Source organism: Parasteatoda tepidariorum, chromosome 3 (genome assembly GCF_982258835.1).
Source record: "Parasteatoda tepidariorum strain Cologne lab strain chromosome 3, Ptep-v5.0, whole genome shotgun sequence".
Classification (NCBI taxonomy): domain Eukaryota; kingdom Metazoa; phylum Arthropoda; class Arachnida; order Araneae; family Theridiidae; genus Parasteatoda; species Parasteatoda tepidariorum.
In genome coordinates, this window is record NC_141757.1 from 44,178,651 (window position 1) to 44,205,064 (window position 26,414).

The following is a 26,414-nucleotide window of genomic DNA, read 5'->3' on the forward strand; positions in this document are numbered from 1 at the left end:
GCTGATTGGCTTTGTTTTGGCTATGCTATATTTTAATAAATCGCCAATTTTGGATCTCCTACCAATGCTTCTGTGTCCGCTGGGAACAAATTACATGTACCTTTTAATTTGGCTTTTGATTAGGCAGGTTGTGGGGGATTCGTCTCCCATGGCCTGACCTATTTTAATATTATTATGCAAAATTGATTCAACTGAAATTCTTACGAATGATTTTTATATTTTGTAACTCGAGCTCTGCAAATATACTACTAAATAAAAGCTTTTTCATTAATTCTAATCCGGCTCAACTATTATTTTCATCATCTTCTGTTTTCAACATCGCCATCTTCAATTTGCCAATAGTCTTCAACTAGTCCACTATACTATACGAATACACTTCTCCACCCATCATCACCACTTAAAAATGGCACCCAGAATAATTCTTTCTTCATATATATATATATATATATATATATATATTAATTATAGTTTTAATTAAAACGATGACTAACATGTAACCTATCGGAAAATTCCATTTTGATTTTCGTTCATCCCCCTTGAATGGATCGTAGTAAAATATTATAATGCTTACAGTGACCCCACAGTCTTTCGAACTATCTCATGCGAAGAAAGAGAGTTTACATGCTTTTTACTTAAGAGAAATGGATCATTGTTCCAAATTTAGGTGAGAGAGGACATTATTTCTTTGCTAAGGGAGATTAAGTGTCCTGGGTAGCCAAAAAAAAGAGGAAGGAGCTGACAAAGTGTGAAAATCTTTCAATGCCCCAATGTCCGAAAGTAAATTTTTCAGATTGATTAAAATATTGCTTCAAGGAAAGTAATATTGTTCTTCTGGTTGAATTGAAGTATTTATTTCACATTTTAAAACATCTTAAAATTTACGAAAATTCTGTTTAAATCATTCTCAAATCATGTAACGATTTATTGTGATATTCATCTCTCTTGATTTCATTACATATTATAGTTTTGAGCATCACAATACAATAGTGACCAAAATGCATCAGAACAAATGTAATTTAACAGCTTGTTTCACAAAAACAGTTAGTTTAACAAAAATTAAAAAAATAAAAATGTACTATTTTTTTTACATCATTTTAAAAAAATTTGCGCAAACTCTCTTAGCTTTACCCTATGCGCAAAAGGTTTAGGTTTCTCTTTTTTTCCCTCGACTTTGTTTAAAAAATGTTGCGTTTTTAGTCACTTTTATCAAAGATCAGTATTTGGTTAAAACAATAGCATGCATGGGATAATAATATTCTGCTTAGGAACATACGCTAAAAAAATATTTAGCTTAAAATATTCTAAGAACTATTAAATTCACCGTTAAGAATTATAATGAGCAATAAAATAAAATGACGCAAAATTGAAATAATTAGCCTGAAGTGTTTAATGGCTAATTTAGATAGCATACTAGTTTTGGTAATTGTTCAAATAACAACGGAAGGCAAAACTAAAATTCAATATAGCTTTTCTCTTTCATAAAAGGCGAAATTTATTTAATTACGGTTTACATAAACCAGAAGTCTAATATTCAATTATAAGAATAATTAAAGAAGCGACCATATAAACTAAATAAAAAAAAATAAAACAAACTTCACTCAAAATATCGGTAAAGTTATTCTAAATTACAAGAGTTAGTAGTAGCTAAACCTCTTTTTAGGTTACAGTAGAATAATTAGAGTTAAATTAAAGTATATATTTAAGAATTTTTGTAAAGTTGTTACTAAATATTTTCTCAAGGATTCGCATACTTCAAACAAATTAAGATCATTTTGAACCTTTAAAGAAATTTTGAGTACACAGTAATATATTTAGCATTCAGCTGTAGGAAGGGGAAGGAGACTGCTCAATAAATAATTAAAATAAAGTTAATTTATGAAATTGATATTTATTTTTATATAAATAAAATTGTCTTAACAGTTGATATAGATTTTAGTGGGGAAAAAATTATACTTGTATTTAATGTTTACTTTTAACTTTTCATTGAATTTTGAAAAAAGCAAACTAATACTAATAAAAGAAAACTAAAAAAAACAATGTTATATTTAAAATATAGTAAATATTTAAAATGTATACTCGGTTTCATTTTATAATTCCTTTACTATTTAAAACAAGCAGTTTTAAATCACAAACACATCTCGTACATAAGTGTTCTATGATATATAACATTTTATCAATCACTTTCAATAGAAAAAATAGTTAATATCTGTTCAACTATTTTTGTCAATCAATCAATGGGATAATAAATCAAGTCTGAATTACAATAATATCTATGAGGAAGATTTTGTGGGTGTGTCTGTCTGTGTTTCCAGAAACATTTGTGGTTTTCTCTTAATGTTTGTTCTTAAAGTAGACAAAATTTTCTCATTGGTTAAACATTAGACACTGTTAGAAATTGAACAGTAGATGTTCATGCTTTTTTCGTATATTTAAAGCTTAAACCAGTCGTTTACTCTTGTTTACAGCTCTACTTGATTAAAAAATAAAGTTTCTTGCACGTTTTTCAATAACTAATTATTTTTGATTCATTATGTCTGGTAAAATCATTTGAGAGTTATTTCACTAAATTAGTATTCCTGAAGTTAGCTGAAGTCAAGTATGTATGTTTTTAGTGTTACCAATTTTAAAGATATTACTTTAAAAGTAAAAAATTAAAAATAAAGTGAATAAAATAAATTCAATGATGTTTGAAATTTAAAATTAATAATAATAATAATTATAAGTTATGTACAATAGAGCAAAATTAATCCAGAAAAGATAATTATTCGTTTCAGGAAACCATAAGAAACAACCAAAACAGCTAGTTTTGACTCCAACAATGCTTAATTAATTTTTGTAATTAGTGCTATTCCTTTTAAGGTATTAGGTGCTGTTTAATAAATACTAAATATAACGCTATGAGTTCTTAATACAGCTGTGGTAAAATGATTTTTATAGTGAATACCTTTTGGAGACAATGTAGTTTATGAAGATTAAGAAGCAGATGCTTGGTCTAAACATTTTTTCGAGTTTCTGTGATAGTTTTGTACAGTTTTTCTTTTTACATATTACAAACTATCTGAATACGGACATTTATTCCTTTCGGTGGAACTAATTTAGCATCGTTGGTATGAATAACAGTAAGTAAATATTTTATGGCTTAAATCTACGAATAAGTAACTTCTCACATTAATTTATCATTTTAATATATTAATTTTTTGTTTAAATTTGTACTTATTTTTTGATTAATTCATTGTAGTTCTCAAAAATAACTAGAAACGGGACTTATATTTTTATATTCCTAATTGGCAAACGAACTATTATTGGCAAAGGCCATAAAAAAACGACAAACTATTATTGACATCTGTAATGATTAATTAAATGATGCATTAAATACTTATGATATTTCCGTTACAAGTACTGTGGTAATTTGAACCTAATCATAATAATATAACTAAATATACAACATAGGTACAGTGGTAATATTTTTTACCACTCTTTGAAGCGGAAAAATTTACTATAACCCTACACACTAATTGCACCTAATATACAAACTTCATTTTTTATTATTTGCTGCATATTCTAGTAAGGCTTCATTGTATTAGATTCAGCACGACTTGAGTTGAAAATTTAACTTACTAAAAGAAAGATAAAATACCCATATAGTATAATTTAAAATGTGATATTCAGAATTTATCACAATATCTCCATGAGTTAACTTCTATTTCATTTTATTAGTTTTTGTTAATTTCCGTTAATTAAGTTTATAGAAACAGAAACAAGCTTTAAAAGCGTAAATGCAATTTAAGAAGTACGTGGTTTCATATACCGTTTCAAATACAAAATCGATATTAATATGAATATTTAATATTAATACCGAATTTCATTCCGTACGTTTCGAAATTATTAACGTTTATTTTACATGCGAAGACCTAACACACAAGGAAACCTTATATACATAATTCATAAGATAGAGCGATAAAACTAATTTTAGTTCAATCTTTAATCTAAGTCACTCAAATTATTAAATATTTATCAAATCCCATAGAAAATTCTCTCATTTGGAATGTAGCGCAAACTGGAGGGGGAACACAAGTTTATAATAAAAAGTTCGGTTTGAGGGCAATTCGAAAGCACTTGCACTAAATTTAGTGCTTATCGGTTCGGAATTGAGGATTCGTATAAGGTACATACATAGTACATTTAAACACCCTGTTTAACTTACATCAAAATTTATAGGAATTGCAAAGAGAACGATGAAGTGACCGAAAAAGTCTATGTACAACATAATAAAAAAAACTGGATAAAACAAATATTAATATATATATTTATGGCTCTTCGAATTTCATAGCTGTATTTAATAAATAATTAAGAACTAAAAAGAAAATTTAAATTTCAAATTACACCAGAAATTGAAAGTTATTGTACTAAAATAGATTTTATATTATTATTAAGGTAAGGAACTATAATATGCCCTTTAGCGACACATATTTTAATCTAAATAAATTACTAACTAAATTAAGTTCAGTTTATAATTGTAATACATTCATTGAAAATTCCTTCTTAAAATATTAATTCAAAATATTATTTTCTTGAATCAATAATATTTTCATTGGAAAGTAATTCAAACAAAATAAAATAGATTATAGGTACATATGAGTACCTATAATCCATTTTTTATTAATTGTTTTATCAATAATTGATTAAAAATACTCTTAGAAGGAAATAATTATAAAAAAATTATTGAAAACATAATTTACCTTTGAATCAATTCTGTGGGGAACAATTGCTTCTGTTTTGAAAGAAGAATGAATAAGTTCGACAACAATGTTTTACACTCTTTATTGATTATTTATTTCTCTTTTTTGCCTTATCTTTTTTATCAAAAAATAATCAATTGGCTTCATTTTTTAAAAACAAATCTCAAAAAGAGCACTTACCTATAAAGAGATAATAAAAACTGAACCCTGAAATTAAAGTTGAGTTGTTGATAACAGAAGAGAAAATCAAACCGATTGCAATGTAATAATAATTTAAAAATATTATTTGATACGGAGAAACAAATTTTTTAATTGTTTCCTTAGAGGGAATTATAAACCTTAAAGAAAATGTTGTTAAAAAATAGGAGAAAAAATAATAACAGCTAAATTTTGTGACGTATTCAAACGTTCAAGAATCAGTTTTGCTTTCATAATAGTCTTCTGATAGAAAATTCTTTTTAGAAAAAAACCTAAATCTGTATTTGTTATTAAGATTTTCAGAGTTAAAGAGTAAAAATTGTAAAAAAATTAAATTATTTGAAGAAAAAAAATTAAAAGTTTCTTTTTTTGTTTTGTTTTGTTATAGGGAGGATACCAGTTACTCCTTTTTTTTCCAAAATTACGATCCTAAGTGTGGGTCACATTAAGTCCAACTTAAAAAAAAAAAACAATAAAAGGTCCATAAGTATTGTCCCTTATGTATATTGTTTAGAAGAAATTTGTTTGATTTATCAGAGATGAGAAAATTATTTTAAAGTCTGAGCCTTGCATCAGAAAGGTTCTGGGTTCGAATCCCGGGAAAGGCCTGGATGTTCTTTCCTTCTGTGTACTATTTGTCCTTACTGTGGAAGCAACGTTGGCCCACCTAATATGGTGTCCCTGAAAGAGTGGCCAACAAATCTGTCCTTCAGGTGCCTGTATGACCTAAGTCATTATCCAGGTGGACATTGGAAAAAAAACTTCTCATTATTACGGTCACAGTGACATAAGTTCAAAACTTGTAATAAGCAAAACCTACTTTCAAATTGAAACTTTCAATTTCTGCATTAAAATGAGTGCGTTAAAACAATAGAATAAGTATTTTAAACATGAAGTTTGGAGACGCTGGAAAGAAATGAAGATATCAAATTGTATCATGCGGATAAATGTACTCGTATTTTCAATTTCAGGAACTCTTTTTTGTTCACTTTCGCACATGTTCGGATTTTATATTAAAATAATCTTGTGAAAGCAGTTCTTATTCCGCTTATGAAATAAAAGATAAAAATGATTTTTCATAATTTATTGAAAAGTTAGCACTTCAAAAGCTGAAGAATATTATATACCTGAATAAATTTAGGTGCCGTTTAAGGAAATATTTTTCGCATTTAACATCAACTGTTTATATGATTGAATACTGATACTTTAGAGTAATTAATGCGAACACGAATATTAACAAATGATTTCGCTGTACAGTGCGCAAAAAAGGCCATCCTGAATAACTTTTGATCTAATGATCGGACCTTCACGTTCAATAGCTAATGGTTCAACTGGGTGACCTGAAACATTCAAATTAATTAGCTTTTTTTTCAAGGCATTCGAATTTCTGACCCCAAAATATAGGAAGTAGCCGCAATCTGGGAAATATTATCTCCATTGATTGGCCAGGAGAGTAATCCGAAATTTGGATCCCTTAATAATAATTCTACTTTTTGCATATATTTTAAGATTTTTTAAAGAGAATTTAAAATTTTTTGCACACAGTGAAAATTCATATACATTTCGTTTATCCAAACTTAATTCCATGCAAGAAATAATTTTTAGTATATATTTATGATTTCTTTATTATTATTTTTTAATAATATATGAGAGAATTTTAAATTCTAAGGTATACGATTTCTCATGTCATTTTAAAGTATGTAATTTTACACAGCAAAATACAAATTTGAGCGAGATCAGTTGAAAAGTTCCTGATAAATTGATTCCAATTATTTCAACTTTTATTAACTAAAATAACACAAAATGACAAATATTTACCAAATTTCATTTTCGTGGAATTATTTTTAGATAAATGAGTTAAAGTTTTTCAATTCACTTAAGAAAATCTCGAGATATAGTGAAATACGCAAAAAGTAAAATTAAATTAACATTATAGGGACCAAACTTTGGATTTCTCACCTGGCAAAACAATGGAAACCATATTTCCCAGATTGCTACTACCCCCTATATTTTGGGGGTCAGAAATCCTCAACAGTTGAAAAAAATGGTCCTAAAAGGTATTCAGAGAAATTATGTTTTCGCATCTTATTTCATTACTTGAAATATCGGCTGCACAAACTAATTATAATATTTGAGGCCACTTTTACGAGCCATTAAGACTGAGTCCTAAAACGGGATGATCCAGTCATTAGATCAAAAGTTATTCAGTGTGGTCCGTTTTTTTGTTCCTTTGGGCACTGTACATGCTGCTCATGAGAACGTAAAATGAAATTTGTATTGAATTTTTAAAGAACTTAAGTAATAATAAAAATAACTAAATTCAATTAAAGACCACTGTACAATTTAAAAATGTTTAAGTTATTTTCACAGTGACATAATTTAGAAATTTTCTAAGGGAACAATCTCTATTTTATTAGAACATTAACATCTAAGAAAAACAATTATATGGTGTTGGAATAATATTTTTAGCATGAAAAAGCCAAACATAAAAGAAAGTACTCGTAGGTTTTGTCAAGTGAAAATTTTTCAAAACTTAGGAACAAATGCATAAAATCTCTCAAAATTACCAGAATAATAGTATATGGTTAAATTTACATTTCCATTTATTCGGTTAAATTTACTTTTCCGTTTTGTATTTTTTGCCAAGCGTGTGTTAATAAGATCTGTACTTTTAAACAACGGAATTTCCTCTTAACCGTTTCCATATAAACGAAACAATTACTAAACAGTGGTTTAAATGTTTATGTTTTGGGTTTATTAACTAGAAGTAAGGTTTTTTTTCACCAGAAATATTATTATCAATACAATACAAAGCGGTAATTTAAACATATTTTTTCTCAGTGCAGTTTGATTATAATTGTCACTTTAAAATTTGTATGTATTTATGATAAAGTTGCTTCCAGTGATATTTTTTTAAAAATTTATTATTTAACTTACCTAATCAAAGCTGTTTAATTGATGATTTGACTGCAGTTATATTTACTCTTTAACTAAAACAGTTTTCTTGATTTAAATTTTTAAAACTCTCACCCTAAAGTCAAAAGCTTAGAATGCAAATATGGAGAAACTGATGAAATAATGTAGAATAAATAGCTTTTGATTAAAACAGATAAAATTGAAAGAAATAGCTGAAAATTGTTAAAAGTAACGTAATATTAAAGAACAAGGCAGAATGGATTATAATAGATTTAAAAAATAAGTTAAACGGGTGAAAGCTTTAGAACTCTAAGAGTTCTTAAACATTTACTAAGGATGCTTAATACATTTACGCATATTACGCGCATTAATTCATTTTAATTTTTTTTTAGTTTTCAAAGATTAAAATTTATTTCCTTAAGAATTACAATTTTTTTAATTTCAGACATAAACCTATTCTCTTAAACTATTTTGCAAAATCAATACTTTTTGACAAAATGATGTAGAAATAATAGATAAAGAAAATAATAAGAAATTGAAACGATAATTGTACAAAACAGATAGGAAGAAATTAAAAAAAATTGTAAAAATAAAAAATAATAATTAAGAAATTAACTTAAAAAAGTAACTTTGTAGGACTTCAACTTAATTTTAACTCTTCAAAGTTGAACAAATTGTTTTTACGTATTACCTACGATAAAACTATTAATCGAATTTTTGGGGGGCAAACAATCGTTCTATTTTTAAATTTCATTATTTCTTTTTCCAAGAACTGAAATTTTTGTTTCTAAGGCTAAAACTTTTTAAGTTTAAACTGTGCTACAAAGTTATATTTACTTATTAAATATTTATCACTAAATAGTTTTATTTCAAAAACATTAATTAACTATTTTAGGTAATATAGTTTATTAACAACATAAAAGATACTTTCAGAGAAATATAATCTAGAGCTTAATTTTTCAGATTCATAAATTACAATCCGTATTTATTTTAAATTCATAAAATGTATTAATTTTCCTTGCTTCACTCTAAACAATCCTTAAATAACTAGTACCGAAGGAATGTAGAAAGATCAAAGTCCAATACAGCACCTCACCACGCTAATCAGGGAAGTAGCTAACGAAAAACAACACTAGAGGGCGTTAGAATCCTCGGAGAATATCCATTGGAACTCAAAACGCATAAAGGTTGCAGATGTGCTCAATTTCAGACTTCTTACGAAGATCACATCTTTCTGGAATTTCTTCAAATACTCTTTCCTTGAATGAAAAACTGCAGATATGACCCTCAATGAATGAAGTAAAATGAAAAAATTCATTCCGAGTTCTTTTTGGCCGGTTTCTTCTAATCAAAGGAAACAGTTCGAATGTTTATGTCGTATCCATTCGAACATTTCTTTCCAATGATTAACTTTTCTCGGTAGTATATTTTACAGTGAGTGGGACTGATTTTTCTTCTTTGTTTCCCCTCATTTATCGAAAGAGGAGGAATTTCAGTTGAGGATTCATTCTGTGTTTCTTGTGTCTGCACTAATGGGTTTGGATTCGTTTCCTTTCAACTTCGCAATTAGTTTTATAGTGTGTGTGTTTCTTTTTGTGCCAGTTTTGGGAGAAGAAGAAAAAGATAGCGAAGGTAAGAATTTTTTACCTCAGAGGCAATTTCAATCTAATTGCTGCTCCGAATTTAGAAAGAAAATGTAGTTGTTTAGAACATAGAGGATTTGAGAGTGTAGAGCTATTTTTTTTTTTTTTTTTACAAAAAAAGGAAAGCGTAAAATCCATTATTTTTAGGTTGTTTATTTATTTTATTTTTTAAATGTGCATTGCACAACCAGAAAATAGCATAGCATGGGGAAAACAAAAAGAAAATATTATTCAGGGTAATTTTCGTATTTTGAATCACATAGAATCACACGAAGGAAAAATTTTTATAAAATTATCTCACCGTAGAGTAGTGATAATTCTGATTTATAAAACTAAAATATACAGCATTTTAATAAATCATTTGGTAATTTTTTCGTTCATATGATAGCAGTTTACAGGAATCTGGTTTTCAAAATTATGGTCTTTATTATAACACATTTAAATAACAAAAACTGAAAAGTAAATCTTACGAAACAAATGTTTTTTGCGATCTGATTTAAGGAATTACGTTCAAATTATCTAATTTTATCACATTTACAAACATTTATCACATATTATAAAACCACATTTTATGTCTATTTTTACCAGGATCACTACTAAAGCTATTCGCTAAAAATTACCGAGCCTTTAGGTGTTCTCACACAGCCAAAAATACAGTAAATTTTGCAATGTTATGACAGTTTTAACAATACTTTTTTTTCTTCGAGTATGAATGCATACAATTATTTTATTAAAGAAATCTTTTGTAAATGTGTATTGATTCCTGAATAACTTTGTACTAAATGCCAATTTTCATAATTGATTTATTGAGATTAAAAAAAATGAGATAAGCAATATAAATTTTTGGTTGCTCCGAAGTATAATAACCTATTAGTTTTAAAGGAATAATTTTCATCGAATTTTTCGGTTGAAGTTAGAAAGATGATCTAGTTGCTTGGATTATGCATTTATTGACAGAGCAGAATTATTTTCGTTGAATTTAGAAAAAAAAATTTAACTGCCTTGATTATATCTGGTATATTGGAGTTTAGAGCTTTATTTGACAATTAAAGGAGATCATAATATGAATACGTAATATGTATATGTAAGTAAACGTATTATTTTATATAGTTTTAGTCTTTTTTTTATAAAAAAACTAAAAATAATTTAGGACAATTTCGCGATTTTGCATCTGCTTGAACGCATGCAACTAATTAATAATGTTATTAAAAAATATTTGTAAACAATTATCTATGCCAAAAATATCTTTGTATGAAATGAGAATGAATAGACACAGATAAAAAGTAGTGAAATATAAATCACGAACTATAAATAGTTTGAAAGATAGTGGCGGTAAGGAATTTTAAAACTTTTTCTTTGTAATAAGAAAAATTTGCATCTAATTGAATCGATGCGTCCGAAAACAAGTAATCTTCATTGGAACTCATATGTAGATGACGTGTTTTCAAACTCATTGATTCAATTGTTTTACTAAATTTAAAAATACAATTTTGTCACCTAGCAACTATCCATTTTTGAGATGTTTATTTTATTTATTGCTTTTAAGCGTATTGAATTATTAAAAGAGTTAAAAAATCAAATTTATTTCGAACAGGTACACTTTTTGCCCCATATATGATGTATCTAAATATTTGTTTAAATATGTTAATTAATTTAAGCAGATTCAGAGCAATATTTTAGTTTCAACGAGGCTTTATGATTATCGATTGTGTAAGATATATTTCATCAACAAATGTTGGCTAAACTAACGTTGTGCCTTTAAGCACTACAATATATAATTTTGTATATAAATGATCGTAATTTATATAAATGGAATTGAATGTTTTTAAAATAAGGGTTTTACACAATATATAGTTTGCATATTTTAACACCGTATATGTATTGGCATACAAAGTACATGTAAAGGTATACCGAAATACATAAGTGTCTAAGGAATGAGCGAAGCTAGTTCGAATTGATAAGCAATCTGATAAGAGCTGTGAAATAAATTCCGGGAGTTGGCGAGTAGATGATGAAACCCCTAGTTAAGAAATGAAATGCAGTTGAATCAATATTAGCTTGATTTGCTAAAGATAAACTATATGTTTTAACAATTAAGATAATTTATATTTAAAATATATTTTCTATTTTCCTTAATTTTTCATTATTTTTAAATCAATCGCTTTCTCAAAGTGAACGGACAAGTACATATAATCAATGACATTTTGCAATATTGTCTCGACGTGATTCATGTTAATTATTATAATGTTTTTTTTTATCAAAAGTTCATTATATGAAGAAATATCTGTGCATTAAATATCTTTGTACAAATATTTTTAGTCATATTTATAAAATGTTTTATTCACATTTATGCAGGAAAAAAAAGTTGAAAAACTGTCATTTTTCATTGTACTCAGCACGGACCACTTCACTAATTTTAAATAGAAGGATTTTAACTCTTTCGTTTAATATAGAACAGAATTATATTTACCTAAATTATACGCCATTTGTTAGGTAAATTGATTTTTTTTGGATGACTAAATAAGATGCAATTTAATAGATTGTACCCAATTTGTAGAGAGTATAGAGCTTTCTTTTTCGACTAATTGCAAGCGTATTATATAATAAAATTATTTTTTAAACTGCTCAATTTTTAATCCTTTTTAAAAACATTGCCTTTAACGAAAATGCAATAAGATATTAACACATCCCTACATGTGTGGTGATAAGAACTGAAAACCTGCATTTCCGTTAAACTGCTACCAGATAAACGTTTATTAATTATCAAATGAGTGGTTTAGAAACCGTATATTTTGGTTTTATTAACCAGAATTATGTTACGAGATATGTCATTATCATACAGTACGGTAGTTTTATCAGAATATTTTTCTCCATGTAGATAAATATTCGTTTTTAGAATTTTTAGACAAATTTAAAAAAGACAGCTTTTGTCAACCACGCATTAGATTAATTTTTTTTATGTTGAACACTAGTTGAATATTGAATCAGCCGAATGTTATGACAAAAGTTAAACAGTCAATAAATCAGTGCTGAATAGCACTATGAAGTCATGCACAAATTTGAAAGACATATAGCAACACAACACCCAAAAATAATTCCAAATTTATTTATTTATTATTATTTGTTATTGTTATTATCGCCGGAGGCTTTACGGTATTAGATGAATAGAAACACAGTTCTAGTAGGTCATCCCGTCAAAATAATGATGAATTTACTCAGTATCTTTTGAAATGATGCTATTGTTCAAGACAAAATCATGATGATTAAAATGTACCAATATTAAGCGATTTTTTTCTAGTACTTATTCCTTTTTAAGGCAGGTTGAACATTTTAATCACAGTATTTATATTAAAACTGCCTAGCGTTGATGCAGTTTTAATTGGTAACAAAATAAGTAACTTTACCAACATTAATATAATATTGAATTAATATTGATTTATATTTCACGAATTCACATGATACCAAAAGATACTAAAATATCAATATTAGAGTGTTGATTTATGTCCCACCTGAATGAAGTAGTACCATTAATCCATTGATTTTAGTTCTCACTACAAAATTTATTTTATTTTAATTAGCACTTATTGACAAAATTAATTATGGATCATTGGATTCAATAATATTATGGAGAATTTTTACTTTTCTTCTAAACGAATTTTCACCATTTTTCCATTAAACGTGCGTTTTAGTACATATTTTTTTTATTTCAGTTAATAGCGATTATCAAATTAAAAAACGCTATGATCATCACTATTAGTACAGAGATTTACTACGCCTCTCATAAATGTATTAGTATCATTTCTCCATTAACTTTCCTCCTTTTTACGTAGTTTATTTTTTTATTCAATTAATATCTTTGACCAAAATAATTCTAACATCAATGTTTTCAATAATACTATAACGATTTTTCAGTTTTTCTCCTCAGCAATTTTGTACTCTTTCCTCATTAATTTTGCTTTACATTACATAACTAGTTTTTCAAAGAGAAAACTTGGTGGAGCGAGGACAATAATTCATTTAGGAGAAGCATAGTAAATTTCCTAACTAACACTGATGCCTATAACTCGTAAGTAATTTGAACATCGGTGATTATTGAAATAAAAAAATATGTTCTAAAAAGCATAATTAATGGAGAAATGGTACAAATTTCTCCTAGAGAAAAGTTAAAACGCGTCATACTATATTTTACACCTGTAATGCCATTCTAAATTTGGTAATAATTGCTAATTAAAATAAGACAATAATATATGTACATTCGAAAGCAAAATTAAGTGAGAAAAATTAATAATTCTTAGTGACAAAACATAAAAAGTTAGAGTGCTATTATTTACACAAATGATACTTAGTTAATTCTGGTAATAGATACCGAGTGAAATAAGAAATACGTTTTAGAATGAGAAGCAAAATTAAGGAAAATATGATATTAACTCGGCCAGGAGGAACATAAATCACCATACTATTATTGTTGCCAATGTGTTAAATTAATTTTGTTAATGGGCATTTTTGGTATTATTGGTATTTGTCATGGTGCAATTTACTGTAGAATTGTTAACACAGTGTCAGAATTTTCCTTCTAAAATTGTGGTAAAATAACAGGTACGCAGATGCAAGGAACTAAGTCACTTCACTAGGTGAATTGTTGGTGTCACAAAATTCTCGTTGCTTAACCGTATTTATTGAAAGCAGTTAATAAACGTTTTTCTCCACAGTTAACAGTTTGAATACCCTTTTATTTATGGTTATTTGACTGTTTTTTAATATGGTCAAATAACAATTAAATAAATTGCAATGTAACCTTTTTTTCGAGAAATTTCAATTAGTGCATACACGCGAATGTAAGCTTTGTTCATGTATTTGCTGCGTATTAAAGCTTCAATTAATACTGCGCAGTTTCAATATCGATACTCTGATAGATAGGTTTTTTACGAACCTTTTCAAGGGGTAACTCTCAAAAAATAGTTTTCACGTACTTAATTTCGAACTTCTGAAAAACTTTTTTTCTACCAACAAAACAGAATCTTCTACCATTATCAAAACAGAAAACTTCTACCATTATTATTCCATTAATTTTATAACGTAAAAAGCTGATTTTTTCAACGTTAATTTTTATTTAAGATTTTTAAATAAAAAATTTAATTTATTAATGTTTTTAAAATATATTAATATTTTAATGTGAAATAATGCATTGAAATATTTATGGCCAGCTCTCTATTCCCTCAGCCAGCACGGCTTGCAAAAATGAAAATATGTTTCCATTGTTTCAATGTCGTCTGTCATGAAAACAGTATTCTTAGAGAATGTTTAAGAAGATATAAGATGATGAAATCGTGATAAAGAATTTCCTTAATCATGGTAAACTAATGGTTTAAATATTAAAATAAAAACATTTTCTAGAAACAAATATTTAGTTTGCCATAACTTATAAAACATAAGCAAACTACTATATTTGACAGTCAGTGGTAATTATATAGGGTTATTCTTATTTGACCAAACTTCAGTTTAATTTCAAAGTATTCAAGTTTATTAAAATATTTTGTTACCAATAATAATAATAATCATTATTTGTTATCTTATTTTTAAGACACGATCTTTTAATCTTCAAACTTTATTATAATTTTGGCTCAAATGAAATAATTGTATCGGTAGTTATAGGTTAAAGGAACTAAGAAGCAGAATTCACAAACGCGACGAACATTGTCAAGTTTTGATTTACACAGTACACCGGCTACCGATAATGCAAATAGGTTTAACAAATACAACAATATCGTGATAATTATCGTAACTATATTTATCGAATACAATAAAATCACCTTTCTTATCAATAACATATCAAAAGGATATTATCCTGAATATTATACGGAACTGAATTTCTGGTAAGCCATTTCATAAAACATTTATGTTACCCTACGGTTGGAATACTATGTTTTTTTTAAGACTGGAAAAAAATTGTTTTTTCTCCAAACAAATAGTTTATTTAAATCTTTTATTTTTGAAAATACACATAAGGGCGACCAATGCGCTGAAATACAAAGTAAGGTAAAACAACGTTTAAGAGCACTAAAAATACATGAAAATTGCTCTTAAACGTTGTTTTACCTTACTTTTATTTTTGGTTTGGAACAACTAATTGGGGATAAAAATCTGAAAAACTGAAGGTTTCTTGAAATTTTAGGGGGACCGTAAAATAATGCCGTTTCGGAGTAGTAAATACTCGCCCGTTACTCTTAAAAACCAATTATTTTTTTTCGATCCATTTCGATTAATTTTCTGTTCGGTAATGAGAGGTTGTTGCTAACGAGGCTGAGTACATTATTGACTAAAAATGAAATCTTGATAACAAATATCAGACGCAACGAAACGATATTATTTTCCTGTCCCCCTAATATTTAAGCCCCTATCTGAAATTTCTCTTCAGAATATGCCACGCTGTTGCTACAGATCGACTTTCTGAAAACGTGTCTGCTAGAAATTGTGGAATTATCCATTCTCGGCTGTCAACAACATCTGATCGTATTACTGTAAAGTTATTTCCATACTGCAAGGACAGATTTGCAACTTATTGCGTTAGTGATTGATCCTATAATTCAGCTAAAAGGGTTTCTTCGACCACACTAAAAATATTTCGCCACGTTATCGGATAAGCAAAGATCAGAAGTTCATTGAACTTCGACAGCTAAGAGCAATAGCTAAAGAAAAACAAAAAAAAAATAAAAGGAAAATAACCTGCTTATAAGGTATTTTAATGTTCTAAAATTAATCTTCAAAACTCTGGACTATAATGACCGGATTGACTGAACCGTATCCATATTAAAGTCACTGTTCTATTACTTATAACACTGTTCTATAACTAAGATTAATAGAGACGAAATAAAGAAGCTTCCAGGGATGGAATTAAGAGAACAATAATTTAACTAAACTACCGAGTTATTACCAAACTACAGAAAAATGTGACACAAAAGCATTAGCTGCAGTCAAGTGATATTTATATTCAAACTTCAATAGAGTGACATAGGTTATATGATTCAACTCAAAGAGAGATCTTCGAACTAAGGTAGGCTTATTTCCGACTTTAAAAACTAAATATTAAACTTGAAACAAGAAGATGTAATTATATATCAAATGTTAAACTTTCGCGTGTTTACGAATTTGTCATTTTGACGTTTTCCGAATTCGATTTGCACCGTTTTATTTAATTGAAAGTAGTATTTATTTAGTTGATTATTAAGCAGATTTGCTATTAAATAATTAAAACTTTTTCGGGAAAGTTATTTATTTCATACTTCTGCGGTTTTACATATTTTGTAATAGTATTAAATTTTAAGTTCAAAATTAACGGATTTAATGCATCATTTAATTAATATTTTATTGAATACTAAGATAGGCACTGATGTATGGGTTAAAGATAATAATAATAATATTCTCACAAATATTATAACATTTTAGCGCAAATTGAACCGTTAGAACAATTAATTTTTTTGATAATAAGATATTAATATAAATAATAAAATATTAATAGAATATGTAAGAAGATATTAACCAGATTTAAATCGACATATTTATTAAACCTAAGCGTTATTAATAACATCGTGATTTTCTGTTTTTGGAATTTAATAACATTTTGATTCAATAGGAAAACCTCAAAATATATATTAGAATTCTGAAATTTTGTATTTTTTTATTTACTATAAAGCAATGCTTTTGGCAAATATAGAATTAAAAGTTTAAGAAAATATGTTTTCACACCCTATTATAGGTGCTATACAGTGAAATTTAATTTTTAAAGACCACATAAGTTTTCAAGCTACATTTATACTATTAACTTTTTTCATATTTATCAACATTACATGGATCTTACAAAGATAATCTAGCATGTTCTTTCTGCTGTCCCTATTTCTATTTTTTCAAGTTGAGGTGTTTCTCTAGAATACGCAAAAAAGTCGAATTCCTATTCTATTTGATCTTTCGTGTCAGCGCTGAGTATTTTCTCAATTGAAAATATTCAAACATTCCTTTTTTCCAACGAAAAATTTCTTACATGACATGATATTTTGTATTCAAGAAACCGGAGAATCGTATACATATTTTTCTTAACACTTCAAGATTTTTATATCTTCTGAAGTCTATATACGATGAAAATCAAGATATTAGGTGGAGAAAAGATGCAAATTAATGTTTTTTCTTTTTTTTTCGCAAAATTCAATACAATTAACTACTGCAATGCACGATAAGTATAAATTAAAATTTTTTTCTTACTTAAATTTATACTGTTGTTTTAATGAATACCATGCATAATAATCGCATGGCTGTATAATAACATTTGTTTTCTAATAGATTCCTACAAAAAATATTGTCTTTAGATTTGGTTGTCAAATAATTTAATTTATATCAACGTTTAGCTCAGAAATATTTTATTATAACATTGTTTTTTCAATATGGCAATGCGTTAGATGTTTCACTTTAAATGTGTATTAGTTTTAAACTTAACATAGATAAGTTGTTCTTACATACAATACTTAAATGTTTTTTTGTCATAATCATTTAATTTTTTAAGATAATTTCTTAAGAAAATTTATCAGTGGGATATTTTTGATATATATTATTCGTTCTGAGTAGGAAAAATATTTCATTGTTCCTATTACTCAGAAAAAAGTAAAAACGGAATGACATTTGTTTCAGAAGGGCTGTATCCTAATTTTTTTTTTTTAAGGGACGAAATTATTAACTAAAGAAAAATATTTAATCGTTCCTATTACGCTGAAAAAAGCAAAAATAGAATTAAATTTTTTTCAGAAGGGCTGTATCATAATATTTTCTTAAAAAAAATATTATCTAAAAATTCGGTTGTCAGATAATTTATTTTATATCAACGTTTAGCTCTGGAATATTCTGTTATAACATTGTTTTATCCATATGGCAATGCGTTCGACGTTTCACTTTAATTGTGTATTAGTTTTAAACTTAACATAGATTAGTTGATCTTTCATACAATACTTAAATGTTTTTCATAATCAGATAGTATTTTAAAAAAATTGCTCAGTGGGATATTTTTGATCCATTATTCATTCTGTGTAGGAAAAATATTTAATCATTCCTATTAATCAGAAAAAGTTAAAATAGAATGACATTTGTTTCAGAAAGAAGGTTTCCTAAAATGTGTGCCATGGCACCCTCTTTTGCCGCAAGATAAGCAAGACTTCAAAAGTCTAATATATATTACTCCAGCGGTTCTGTATGGAGCCCTAAATGATTGATCTTCCTTAAGTAGAAACCCTAGACTTAATGATTAAATTTCATTAGCAATCAAGGCGCTATTAACTAATTTGAAAATATTTAACGATTGGAATTTAATTCATCATTATAAAAATATTTAATGAGTATATGAAGTAGACATTTTTTTATCATATTGTTTCAACAATACTGATCTTAAAATCGGGTTTTAAGTCAGAAAGTAGAATTTACAAATCTCGAGCTTTATATATTTATATCTTTATTTTTAGTGTTTGCATAAACATAAAATGAATGAACTGAGATATAGTTTTCGTTGAAATAAAGACAGAAAATAAGGGAAATAAATGTTGAGATTGGTTGTTAGAGAAACATACTTCTCAGTGCTATTTTTATTTGATGTGAAAGAATGATGCAATTTTTCATAAATGCATTATTCATTCAATATATTGTTGTCAGAAAATAAATTTTTTTAATTTTAGTTTTCTTTCTTCTCAAGCATGTTAATGAAACATCTTCATTAAAATGATGTACTTTTTAAATAAATAATGGATATTTAATTAAACAAAATCTTAATGACCGGTTTACTAAATTTGTAACTGATTAAAACAGTCCTAGTTTTATGCCGTGCAAATGAAGAAACAATGTAAGTACCTCACATTAGATATCGAGAAAAGTGGCATGACAAATATTTTCTTACTATTGCTGATACTGTGTGTGAAAGAAATTCGAAAAACTTACAACACGAAATTTAATTTAAAAAAATAATATTTTGCAAGAAGTAGCTTATCATACGGTAACGCCAAATATATAGAAATCTCAATTTTGAATTTGTTGCCGCTTACGTTTTCTTTTGCACGGCAGTTTTCGGAACGCAGGTGATCCGTTCACCCCATGAATCACCATTTGGGAACCACTGTATTATTAATCCATCGATAGATAGCTGCTATTGTTTAGAAGAGAAAAAAAGTTTCATTGTCGTGTATAGAATTTTGGATTCATGTTACATACGAAAATTTTATCTCAAGAGAAAAAAAATGATGATTTTTACTCCATTTGTTGCTTCTTGTTTTGCCCTTGTGAAGCAAGGCATCAAGCATTCACTGCTTTAAAGAGAAAATATTACTTGGAAACAGTTATCGAAAAAGTAACTCGTTTAACTATATCCAGGCAGCAAGCGCACTTACCTATCGCATTAAGCTCATTTACAATACCTTCTAGTGTGCGTGGTTATTTCACTTTATTAATAATTCCTCCTATATTATTAATGAATTTTAAAATTGTGAATAACCTCTTATCATTTACACAAAAGAAACTACCGTCATACTTTGTGCAGGATTTCGCAGTTTTTGAACTTTGACATGTAAAAAAACTATGTTAATTCAAACTTTAGTAAAATTTATCGATATTTTATTCATAACTGGACTCAGACGAGTGAATTTGATCAATATTGGCATTATTTGTATGTAATATTTACGAATAATAAGTCAAAACATACCTTGCACAAAGTAGCCCCCGAATGGGGCTACTTTGTGTAGCGATAGGAATTCAGTTTAATAATCATATTTTTAGTAAAATATTGATATAAAATTGTTAAAAAAGTTAATTGTTGACATTTTTAGAGACAAAAACATCAAGATATGTAAGGAAATTAGATGGAAAATAATTTTCAGCGTTAAAAAATCATTGTTTTTGAAGAATTTTTTTTTAAAAAGAATGTTTATTTCAAAACATTTGAGTTTAAACAAAAGGAAACCATATATTTTTTTTAACATTGAAATGGATGATATTTCAAAAATAATAATTATTACATATTCATTAACATTTATAATATTGATACATTTGAACATAACATGCTTGAATGAACATGCCAGAACTTGCTCTTTAGTTTCTGTCAAAATCACCGAATGTCCTATAAAATATATTTTTATGTGTTAAATCGTTTGATTAATTCATTAGAAAACTTTTTGTAGAAGAAAAATAATAGTTTACCAGCACGTTTCATATGTTTCTTGTGAATTTTATTAGAGATAGTATTTCTGTGGATTTTGTACTTCCGAGAAGCTTCTGCAATCGACATACCACCAGCAACTGCTTGCAAACATTGTTGCAGCTTTTCTGAAGTGTAATCACGGTAGTTTCTCGTTCCAGGTATTTTTTTATAACGTCTGACCATTTTTCTGTCGAAAAAAAGAACGAATGAAACTTTGCACAAAGTAGCCCCAAAGTGCATTTTTTTTTCATTTTTCGTTTATTTGTTATTAATTTTCAAATTTTTTTAACGCTAACATGATATAATTGTTTATTAATATATAAATAAAAAATTTTGCACTTACGACAATTGTTTCATCAACGTCTTTGCATTTCACAGCTAAAGTTTCTACGCACACTTTTCGACATCCGACGTCCTCGGAAAGTTGTTGACATTCGATGAACGAAACACACTCTGAGATTGTTTTAAAATTCGAAAAAATGTTTGTAGTAATAGAAGAGACTTCTATCTTCAAATTCCACACATTTTTAACGTGAAATAAACATAATACTGAATAGCAGCACTTGAAAAATGCGAAATTCGAATTTGCACAAAGTAGCCCCCGCTGCACAAATAGAATGACGGTAAGTGAATTTTAAAAACTCTATGTGTTAAACGTGTTTTTATTCTCACTACTAAAGATATTATTTTACAGTCTTGCAAAAATAAATCGCATATTATGCGTATGGATACCGTAAACAAATATATATCTTAAGTGCCGTAAAGCAAATTTTAATCTCATAAAGCAGTAGCAACTTGGCAGTTGCAACACTTCTTTTATTGTTTGAGAACATCTAGTTTAAAAAATTGTGTTTTCGAAATAAAGCAAAATGGAAATGTTTTTAGTATATTAAAATTTATTTTTGTAGAGCGGGTAGATATGTGTATCGAACGTTGATTGCATGGATCAAAGAAGAAGGATCGATTGAATTCAAATTACCATTAAAGAAAAGACAAATTGGTTAATTTATAAAATAAAGCGCCATTTTAAACTGTAAGATTTAAGCGAAGTGAAAATAGAAGAGCTTGCAATAACGATTATTTTTCTTTTGTAATAACATTCTTATTATTCTTGAAAATCTACAGGTGACGGAAATAAACAGATATTTTTAATGAATTATTTTACCACAAAATTGCACGTAAACGCAAATAACAAACTTTATGTGTTTTAAATGTTATTTTCTTAATATTTCAATACTTCATCCATGATTAGTTTTACTCTTAGTCAGTTATTTGCATGATATTAAAAAATAATAACGAAAAGATTATTTAAAAATGAAAGACGAAAAAGATTATTAATTCCTAAGATAAGGCTAAAAAGATTATTTAAAAATGAAAAAAATAAATACTGCCTAAATAAGGTGTTGGATGTAGAATACTTTAAAATCTCTTAACGAATGAAATAAACTGCCGTTTTAAAATCTCCCGAATATCTAGAATAATACATCTATTTCTTTAGAACTACATCATGTTAAATCTCTCCAAAAATCTTTTAAATTTCATCTAACTGCAACAGGAAGAAAAAAGAATTTCTTAAGATCAAAGAAAAGTTACTTTATTCCCGCAGCAGGTTTTTCCCTCATTAAACTAAAAAACTTCAAAGGCAAGTCTTTTCTAACCGAATTCCTGACATCTTTACAACTACGCGTTTTATTAGTGTCTGCGTTTCGAAAGCGGTGTAATGAATGTCAATCGGAACGGAATTAAATACAGTGGAAGTAGTTTTAGATGTTGCTAAGAGATAAAATTGAAATGAACGGAATTAAAGGTTGTCGAAGAATTCCAAGTATCTTAATATTTCACTCGGATATCTCGAAGTTTTGGACTTTTAGATTAATCTTAACTATTAGAAGAATATATATTAATTGCATTCTTCAGTAAGATTTTTATGAGATGCGCACATTTAAATTGAATATTTAAAATTTTAAAATTTTACACAGATATGGTTTCTATGAAAGTAAGTAGAGATATTAAAGTGATATTAACCACAGGGAGAAAAAAAAATCTTGTTAAATTAACGAACTGTAATATAATGAAAAATCTGATACAAAACACAGTTTTGGTTCATATAACCAAACTATACGATATTTAAACCATTTATTTGCTAATTTTTCTGTTCATGTGGTAACGGTTTACCAGAAATCCTGATTTATACCTATATATATATATATATATATATATATATATATATATATATATATATATATATATATATATATATATATATATATGTGTGTGTGTGTAGTTATGAAAACAAATTTGGAAATGCTTCAAATTTAAATGTTATCTCATTTTTTGCACGCAATAAGGCATATTTGAATTTTGTCAATTTTCTTACAATCAATTACAGTCTTAAAATAATTTGAATATGCTAAAAAGAATTTGGCATCGATGTTGGCGAAAATGATCAACAGGATAAAACATAAGTACCCCGAAATTGAATCAATGAAAAACATAATTGTAAATAAATGGTTTTTATGCCTTGTAATAAGGTATCCAGATTAAATTAGCAAACTTTACCACATTTGCCAAGTTTTATCGTATATCATAAAAGCATTTTTTATTCTTAATATTATCAAAATCATTACCAAAGCGCTTCGGTAAAAATTACCGAGCTTTTTGTTATTCTCATAAAGCCAGAATCATGGCAAATTTTACCATATTAAGGACGTTTTGTCCATATTTTTACCAGGGAAAGTTTTTATTATACTCTCAACATAAAATTCTCATATTTGTCAGTTCAGTAGTTTTAGAATTTTTTAAGCAATTATTACGAGATTTTTGAATAAAATTGTATAATATAAACGAAATGTTCGAAGAAATCGCTTCTTTACTCGTGTGCCATATCAGTGCATTTTATAAATTTATGTTGTTTCCTACTTATTTCATAAATATTATTCTAAAATATAACAGAAAGTAATATAATAGTAAAATATAATAGCATTTGAAATTTACAGTTAATTATGCGTGGTACCAGTTTGAATTATTGTCAATAGCTATATACCTTGCCCCTACATTGATATTGTAAGCGATTCATGAATATTTGTTATTTTACTTAAAATTCATTTGCTTTGTATGAAGAGAAAATACAGCTTTGAAAGCTGTTAAATGCACTGACTTATCAACAAATTTTTCCGAGTTTAGTTTCTGGCAATTATAGAATATTCATACACTCATACTACTTTTATTTTCTGTAGTAGTTTGAGACCAAACTTGTTGATCGATATTTCTTATTATAATTTTTCTGGTTTGAAGCTGTTAGTAAAAAAAAAAAAATCTGGAATTTGAGTGCTGATTTTATGTAGTGCTTTCAAGAAGTGATGTAATTAATCTAATAGATCGACAATGTTAACGCAATATAGCTCTGATAGTCGAGGAATTGAAAAATAAAATTTAAAAAAAATGTAAAGAGTAACGTACGGTTTTTTGTAATCGATCCCAGAAAAAAGAAAATTAATTTTAACCCCAAGCTTTAAAATTAGTGGCAAGTTCATTTACAGATGATGATGACACGCTTATGTAACCGTAAAACAATGACCTGTTTTTTTTATCAGATCATTTCAACTGATAAACAATTATAATTTCTGACTATGTCACGCTGTTGCTAGAATTTCAAAGAGGATTGAAGATAGTATTTAACAGTTTTTCTTAGTCAGCAGTTTAATTAGATATTTTTAATAAATTAAGTGTCTGAGTATAAAATTTCAAGGAGTAAATAGTCTTTAATTCTAAGTTAAATGCAACAAACTGCATATTTCGAGAATTGTCTTTTTTATCAATAATTGATTGCCCAACTCATCAGTCATCTTTGGTGGCAAATGTTACTGTTTAACTCGAAGTCATACAAAAGCTGAACTATCAACTAAACTATTGTTTAACAATACTTTTTAAATCTGTTTCAAATTTCTACAATTAACTTGTTCAATATACTGACGCAATAGACGAGAATTTCTTACAGTAAAGCTCTGACATTTTTCTCATAGAGTAAAACATTTAATTTTGATTTCTCTTTTTACATTTCATCCTTTACTCTCTTTTTCGTAAATTTGGTTAAATCCATTCAATATTACTTTAAAGCATTGACATGAACTATTTAATTTTAATCAGATATTTTGTAAAAGAAAATATACACAAAAAAGAGACCATTACATTTTTAGTAGAAGTACCGTTAAATAAACTGAAATGTAACTAAGTTTTACTAGTTTCAAAGTAAAAATTTGAATAAAATGACTGATGATTGCTTGACAAAGTTCCGTTTTTTACCTTCTTTTTCGTTTTTTTTACTATCACCAGAATTTGAGTGGATTCTGACAAAAGAGAATCGATGAGTGTAGTCACGCATCCTCAACATTTGCATAGATCCTTCAATGCTTAATTCATTTAAAATTCAAAGCACGGTTCCTACATTCAGAACTTCCATTTTTAAAATCATTTTCGATTCCATTGAACACGTTCTTGTTTAAACTCTCCCCTTAAGAAGAAGGTGTGCTCAGAATCGTGGGATGAAACGTGACACAATTTCATTTTTCTCGTTTTTTTTAATTCAAATATCAATGAGATAATTCATCAATGACAGAAAATGTAAATGCAAATTAGAGGAAAAAGGAGGGTTTTTCTCTTATGACATCCCAACCTTAATGTAGTTTATCTTGCGTGATATCCAATTGAACTAACAAGAATTCAAACTGATAAACATAAATCGTTGAAACAAGACAAAATCTCGAACAAATATGTCACATATATGACATTAAATAAATAGATTTATGAAACAGCGCCGTATGTTGAAGAGTCTCGGAGGAAAAAAATACAGTTATCAATTTACTACAGAACAACTTTTAAGCACATTTTGTGGAATTTTTTCTTGCTTAGCATGGTCAGTACATACCAATATATTTATTGTATTCTAAAATGACTGATGATTTGAAAATAAAGTTAAGAAAAACAGTAGGAGATTCAAATGTAAAATCTGCAGCCTTTTGTGTATGAAACCAGTTAATAATTCTTACATAGGTTCAAATTCGCCTAAGAATTTTGTCAGCAGATGGCGATGCTAGTATAAAAAGCCTATAGAATTTTTTTTATTTTAAAAAATCACTAATTTGAGCAGCAATTTGGCGGAATCAGGGAGAATAAACAATCAACTCTGTAAATAATTTTGTTAGAATGGTATAATAAGACAGCAGAAGAGATTGATTTGCAGTTTATTTTCCAGTCAGGAACGTCGCATGTTAGAATACTTACATGCTCATTTTTTTATCATGTTGGTTCTTCAGTAAAACACATTTCATATATTTCGATTACCTTAATTAATTAATTGATTAATCTTTGTCCAAGTTTTCTAAATATTTAAACTTATATATATATATATATATATATATATTTATATATATATTTATATATATATTATATATATATATTATATATATATATATATACACTGGTTATCATAAATTAAGGAAAAATCACAAAAATAGCGATAACTCTTTCAAAAGTAAGCCAAACCGTGCAAAATTTGCATATGTTGTCCACTAAGAGTAGCTGAGTAAAATTGCAATATGCAAATTAGTGGCGCTGCACTCGGCTTACGTCATCTGCCTGGAGCATAAAAGTCCAAGTTTGAGAGAAAGCACACAAATTTTACTGTGATTGCGACATTGAAAA

General features: G+C 27.3%; 1 protein-coding gene across 1 annotated transcript in view; it reads left to right on the forward strand.

Annotated features, from left to right (window-relative positions):
- Nucleotides 1-9,032: 9,032 nt before the first annotated feature.
- LOC107451220 (neural cell adhesion molecule 2) overlaps nucleotides 9,033-26,414 on the forward strand; it is a 94,867-nt gene continuing 77,485 nt past the window's right edge. The window contains exon 1 of the mRNA XM_071178756.2: nucleotides 9,033-9,485. Coding sequence (XP_071034857.1) covers nucleotides 9,386-9,485 — 100 coding nt within the window. The 5' untranslated portion in view covers nucleotides 9,033-9,385. The remainder of the gene's footprint in view (nucleotides 9,486-26,414) is intronic.